This window comes from Neolamprologus brichardi, chromosome 22 (assembly GCF_056152115.1).
Source record: "Neolamprologus brichardi isolate AB-2024 chromosome 22, ASM5615211v1, whole genome shotgun sequence".
Classification (NCBI taxonomy): Eukaryota; Metazoa; Chordata; class Actinopteri; order Cichliformes; family Cichlidae; genus Neolamprologus; species Neolamprologus brichardi.
In genome coordinates this window covers 9904542-9911423 of record NC_142124.1, presented here as the reverse complement: position 1 = coordinate 9911423, position 6882 = coordinate 9904542, and the positions used below count along the sequence as shown (strand labels likewise).

The following is a 6882-nucleotide window of genomic DNA, read 5'->3' as shown; positions in this document are numbered from 1 at the left end:
AAGCCGCCTTCAGCTGCTTTCTTATTCACAAGCGGTCACCACAGCAGGTCGCTCCGCATGTTTGATTTGCTGTGGTTTTTACACCGCACGCCAACCCCAAAGACGCAGGAGCCGTGTCCTCTCCCGGGACCTTAGGAATTTTAAACTAAATGTGTGCATACCATCTATTACCATCAGCCGACGGAGACCATGAGATGCATTGTACTGTAATATTTTTAAGCAGCTTGGCATAAAACTGGAGCCAGTGGTGTCTATTGATCAATACATGGACACAGAAAACACCTGAAAGTTTTTTCTATGCTCACATATAAATCTTATCATCTTTGCAAAAAATATCATGTTTGACAAATTTTTTTTTTAAAGAAAATATCACTATTTATCATCCAAACCCCTCTGACTGCTTCACTTCTTGGACGACATAAGGATGACAAACCCCTGTGGTGAAGAACAGTCCTTTACTTTGTGGAGAGCTCCACACACACACACACACACACGGACACTGACTTGATTTACAAGGAACTTTTAACTGTCACATCCAGCAGGAAGACACAGAAACGACACTCTACAGTTATAAATGAAATAACAGGACATCTCATAAGGTGCTTCATAATATGCAATGGGAATGTTATGAAAAATGTCCACATGTTCCTACAGAGGCACCAGTACTGCATCTATATATGTGTCCATATCATAATATAGAACAATGTACATAAAAATAGAGCAAATATTTACAGAACACTGACTATTTACAACATCTTAAACGGGCTTAAAGATGGAGAGCGACATACATAGACTGCAAATATATATATTTTTTTATGGCAGATGTACAAACGGAGTGATGTGCAGGAGCCATGAGGGTGAAAATCACAAATTAGCCATCTGCAGCAACTGTTCTTTAAACTGCTGAGCGTGGTGCGACAGGTCGGTGACTCTGTCCACCATCTCCTGGATGGCGGCTGTGTTCGGGTAGTTCAGGGCGGCCGTTTTAGTCGCGCACACCACCGTCTTTAACAGGTCGCACAGCACGTTGCTCGAGTTCATCACCCTGTTGGCCACCTCAGGCACCGAGGCCTGCCGGGACAGCGTGTCCCCGATGAAGACCAGTTTGTGGGCGCTGAGGATCACGAACTTGCTGTGTGCCACGAAGATGCGGGGGGGCTGGCCGGCGCTGACGCAGCCGAAGAAGGCGTCCACGGCGCTGAGGAGCGTGACGAAGTGCTGCTCGCACTGCTCCGAGTAGAAGCTGAGCAGCTGGCGGTCCCGAGCGCACAGGTGGGCGGACGGGGAGAGGGAGGTGGAGGAGGACGAGGAGTCTGAGGGCGGCGCCGAGTGCTGGTGTGAAATCCACTGCGTGATGTCGTTCTCCACGGGTTTGCTCACTTCCTGCTCCAGCTTCTTGAACTGATTGATCTGTAGAAGCAGTACAGATGTGAGGTCAAAGGGCAAAGGTTTAGCTTTAAATACACATAATTATTTATAATCGAAAATATTTGAAGTGAACATTTAAAAAAAAAACATCAGGTTCAACCCACAGATTAAAAATGGGGGCAGAAACTGGGATGCAAAAGATCAACAGAGTTCCCTTTATTAACCTGACAGAGGGAAGTATAAACACGTTTCGGAGGAAGGATGCGTGTCTAAGCTTTGATTGCACACTGATTGTTCATTTCATTTCAAAGCAAACATGTTTCCCATTTGGCTTATCCATTTTCTTAACCACTTATCCTCCAGTTCAGGGTCACAAGGCCAAATTGCGTTTTATAAATATGTAAATTTAAGCAGAAAAATCAAAGATTTTGACCTTGCATGACACTTAACATAAAAACACTTTCCTTTTTGCAAAGCATTTTATGGCTTTTTTCCTTTTTAACAGCAAAGTTAAACTTTTGCTGTCTTAAAAGTATCAAACTGAGTCTCTGAGAAAATGTTTAATGTTAAATTTACTGGAAAACGCTGTTACTTCGAAGAAATTAGAAATTAAATGACCAAAATGAAACAGCCACCCTTTACATTTCATCCTAAAAATGTAGAAGAAATCAGTTTCACACCAACAATCTCACCACTGCTGGCTGCAACTCCACATCCACAAACACCTTCGTATGAAAATAGCACCACGAGATAAATAAAATAAAAAAGCTTCCCTCTCTCTATATTCTTTCGGTTCTTCCGCCCACAAATTCCCCGTCTTATACTGCACACCAACCTAAAACTCTAGACTCCATGTTTACATTTGTACGGCAGCATTTGTTTTATATATATTTGCACATGTGGGTCACTTCAGGGCCGTGACCGCTCCACCTTGTAATCTGACGCTGGCCTCCATCGAGAGAATGGTGTTAGAATCAGATCTGAGCGCCGAGGTCTGCAGAGGCCTTCGTAAGAACCTCGAAGGGCCCCTAATCGCTCAGTGTTATCATCTGTTTTGTTTAAGACTGTGAGGTATTTGACTCCCCCGCACAGTGTGCGCTCCACCTGCGAGGCCCAAACAAACACAAAGCCTCACCTGTTCCTGACCCAGCTGAACTTGACTCTGCTTGATTATGTTTTCTTTCTCCAACAGCTCCTTCTGCTGCCGTTCAAAGTCTTCTTTGCCCTGAAGGGAGATTAAAAAATGTTTTAAAAAGGGTGAGAAACCAGACTCACGTAGGTCTGATCTTTGATACACGACACATAAATTCTTATCTGTTGGGTAAAATCACTTAAAGTAAATAAAGCTACAACCATGTCCATGAGTGACTGTACCTGACTAACTGCAAATAGAAACAATGGAGTGAGGATTAAACCCTCTGTAGGAATTAAATCTGAGTTTGTTTACATATTAAAAGACTTCCAGTGTGGTATTTGAACATTTCTGACCCCGAGGCTGTGATTTTGAACATAAGGACCAAAAGAATCATCAGCATCGAAAAACTTCATAATCATGATACCACTCTACTAACTGTGGATTTAATTATTTACCTGCAAATGTACATAATCGTAGTCCTCCATCCAGCTTTTCACGCACTTCTCGCTATTGTTCATGTTGTCCTTGTCTGGGGTCGAGGGCACGGGGAAAGGTTTGGTCTGGCCCCCGTAGTTGTCGTTGTCCGACGAGGGGGAGGTGAGCGGGTGGATCACGTTCTCGTCAGGCGTGCTGCCCACAGAGAAAGATCCGTCCACATGCGTCCGCCTGAACAGCAGCTCGGCGCTGCTGCCTATCGTGGAGGCCAGCTGTTTGGCGTCGTCGGGAACAGTCCTGGAGACCATGACGAAGCGGTCCAGGTCGTCGGTCTTGTTGTGGTGCCTTCCAGACGAGGCCAGGGTGTTAAGCGCCCAGCTGCAGTTTTCCAGAGCTTGGTAGATCTGCAGAAGGATCTGCTGTGAGTCCTCCAGGCGTCCCAGCTGCCTTCGAAGCTTACTGTGCAGACTGTTGTCTGACAGAGACGTAGCGTTCACCGCGGCACCTCTGCCAAACACAATGAAGTCTCCCAGAGCGGCCCGGACTCTGTCCAGAACTGTGCGGACGTCGTTGGCGTGGCGTTCCATGAAAGGAAAAGTCCTCCAGTGAGGGGAAGCTGCCATTGAATGCAAATTCCCGACTGAGCTGTCCACTGCTTGCTGAAGGCGGTACAGCTTCTGGATGGCTGTGTCCACATCCAGAGCGAGGCGGCCCTCGGAGCTGGAGCCAGTGGAGGACGAGGAGGTGGACATGCTACTGCGCGTGCTGCCCGTGCTGGAGAACGACAGGCGGTTCACGCCGTCCGTCACGTCCGCTACTGCGCGAACATCTTGAGCGGGGATGTCGTAGATGCCTTTGCTTCCGTCTCTGTCGGCGGGCGAGCTTCTGTGCTGGGAGGTCTGCATGACCCGCGGGATGTCGTACACGTCGTTGCGAGACCCCGCCCCTGAATGAAAGGCAGGCGGTGGCACATCGTAAATGCCTTCATTGCCGTTGGTGTTTGGGTGCGGCTGATGAGCCGGAGGCTCCACGTTCGGTGGGAAGTCGTAATGTGACTGCGAGCTCTGGGCGGGCTTGGCGAGGACAGGCGGGGGTACGTCGTAGATGCCTTCCTGTTTGCTCTTGAGGGGCTGCGGGAAGTCGTAGTTCCCCTCCTGCTGGGCAGAGTTGGTCCTGCAGGGAGGCACTGAGTAGACCTGTGGGCGAGGACAGTAATCAGACTGTTATTATTTTTGTTAACATGTATATTATTATCAAACAGTGGAGCTTTCACCAAACCAGTGGCCTCGCAGGACTATTTTTTTCCTTGTTGTGAAATCCCCGTCATCATACAAAATACTCTGCTGCACCTCTACAGAGCATTTCATATCTCAGTGCGTACTTCCCATACATTCATTTATTTGCACTATTAGAACTGTGCATCCCACTCTCTCGCTGCTACCCTCCTAAACAGATGTGGAAACACCTGCGATATGACTCATTTTTTTCCACCTCCTGCACACAAACACCTCCTTTGCACTCCTTCTGCAGTCATGTCGCGCCATCCGCACCTGAGAGGTGCTGTCACGCTGTCTCAACTTGAAAATGTAAACACTTGTATCGCACTAGGATCGATCGTGCTTTGTGAAGCATCGACCGTGGGCTCTGAAAATAAGGGGCCTCTGAGGCATCCTTGGAGCTGGAGTGCGCACACCACTGCTTGGCCAGATGTGGATATAACAAATTCTTCTAAACTAAAGGCTTGGAAGCATTTAGTCCATTTAATGTGAAAGAGTGCAGCACACAGCGAGTGAGCAAACATTTGCTCTACAGTTGACAGAAACAGTCATAAACTGGCTGACTGCCTCTTTGCATGTGCATGCAGTCTCATTACAAAGTGAGGAACTATCACTGCTGCAGTACTGGTTTCCTAAAATGGTTTATGACATTTCAATGTTCAGCTTTGGCCTCTTCTGAGGTCCCGTTTAAAGGCACTAAAATGTGTGCTTGGCCCAGCATTCGGGCCGACGAGTCTTCGGGCATTGGAAAGTCATCGACAAAGAAGGCTCCCCTTCCTAAAACATAGCTCGTTAAGAACTCACCAGAAAAGTGACATGTTTTAAATTCTCGACCATCATAAGATTAGCAGTTAGAAACCTGGATTCCTGCAGAGGAGATTGTTTTCTTTTAATCGCCTCCCCCCGGGAGACTCGAGTTTATGACATTCAAAAAATGTGCTAAACACAGAATTTGGACTGTAAATGCACCTCAGTGGGTTTTACTGGATGCAGTGTGTTTGCACAGCAGTCCTGCAGTTAGAGATTGAGGAAGTGAAAGACCTTCTGGCTTGGGGAGATACTATATTTGAAACCTCAAACTTTCAGCCTCTTGATTCCTTCCTCTAATGCAACGAAGCTTTCACCCTCCCTCGAGCTCGACGCAGCAGAGTGTGCGCTGACGTACATGGCACGGAGCGCGATGGGAGCGCAGCGGGGGCAATAAAACTGATTTCCATCAGCCTCCAAACGCACTCTTTACAGCTAGACAGGCCTGCCCAAACTGTAATTAGGAACGACGCAAATAACAGGTCCCAGCATATTTCAGGTTATTACAAACAAACTGGTGGCGCGCTGCCTGGTCGGCTCTGGTGAAATCTTAGAGGGTCTGGCAAAAGAAGAGTTATGTCCTCGTCCTTGATTTTTTGTTTTTTTCCCCTGCTGGCGAGTTTAAACACGGAGCCGTTTTGGTTAAACTCTCCTGGCAGGCGAGGCTTTCATTTAAACTGGCCGCAGGAATGCAATAAATATGATATTTGACGTATTATTCATTTAATATAGTCAATTAAGAGAAATTCTAGGAGCTGTATCAATAAACATAAAAATAAAATTTTCCGGACATACGGAGCCTCCTTAATTCAGCTTCATGTGGCTTAAACGAATGGAGTGGCTGACTGATGTGCCCTTTCATTGTGGCTTCTGGAAGTTTCTCTTACCCCTTGAGAGGTTGGAGGGATGTCATAGATGCCTTGTGACCTGGGGTCCATTGGTGATGGGGGAACATCATAGACTCCTTGGTTTCTGGCTCCGCCTTTCTGACCAGGGAACATCTGACCAGGTGGAATATCGTACACCTGAAAGAGGGAAGTGAAATGATCACTACGTGTTTCAGAAAAACAATCACACAAAGTTTGGTCTTCATATTATTTGACTGTAGCTGACTTGATCTGATTTTGTAGCACACTATTAGTTTCTGTTTGGCCATATGTGAGATGTCTAGTAATCAGAAGGTCGCAGTTCAATCGCAGACTTCTCAAGTCCACATGCCAAATTGGCTCGGAGGAAAATACTACTCGCCAAATTGCCCCTAAAGTCATTACATTTTTTTATATAGTTGGTAACAGTGGGAAGGAAAAACTTCCTTTTAACAGGAAGAAACTTCGCCTGAACCAGGCTGAGGGAGAGTTGGGTGGAATACTCAGTGAAGTTTGATTGTAATAGTTAGGAAGCATTAAAAGAAATATATATGAACATGTATGAAGAAGCAAATGTGACACAAAGTAAATAAAATCAAATTTAGTGCTCAGTGAAAGGTGACAATAAGTCACCGCTAAGTTAAAAGCTTCATATTTTTATTTGCACAGGTGCCTCGGTGCAGCACTCCTATCTAAAGTGAGACTTCTTTACCACAAAGGTGGCTGTAAGGCCAACTTTCTTTTGATTGGCTGGCCTGAGGTGGTCACATTAGTTACAACTGTTCTCACTGACAGCTGAAGCCTGGGCTTCTTTTCTGACTCGTACGTACGCTGGCCTCATTATTTGAATCTCCGGCTGCGTTTAGTGTCAGCATCCAGCATCACAAGAAAGTTTGTATATATGACAGGAAAGAATGAACGATAAGTCAGTTTGATATGGTGAATAGTTATAGAGCAACACGGTCACTGATTGGAGTTTTTCTTTGCACAGTAT

General features: G+C 46.2%; 1 protein-coding gene across 1 annotated transcript in view; it reads right to left on the bottom strand.

Moving 5' to 3' along the window:
- Positions 1–446: 446 nt before the first annotated feature.
- Positions 447–6882, bottom strand: part of nedd9 (neural precursor cell expressed, developmentally down-regulated 9) — a 35494-nt gene continuing 29058 nt past the window's right edge. The window contains exons 4-7 of the mRNA XM_006794371.3: positions 5910–6047; positions 2959–4134; positions 2504–2593; positions 447–1410 (exon numbers count right to left, since the gene is read on the bottom strand). Of these exons, the coding sequence (XP_006794434.2) occupies positions 865–1410; positions 2504–2593; positions 2959–4134; positions 5910–6047 (1950 nt within the window). The 3' untranslated portion in view covers positions 447–864. The remainder of the gene's footprint in view (positions 1411–2503; positions 2594–2958; positions 4135–5909; positions 6048–6882) is intronic.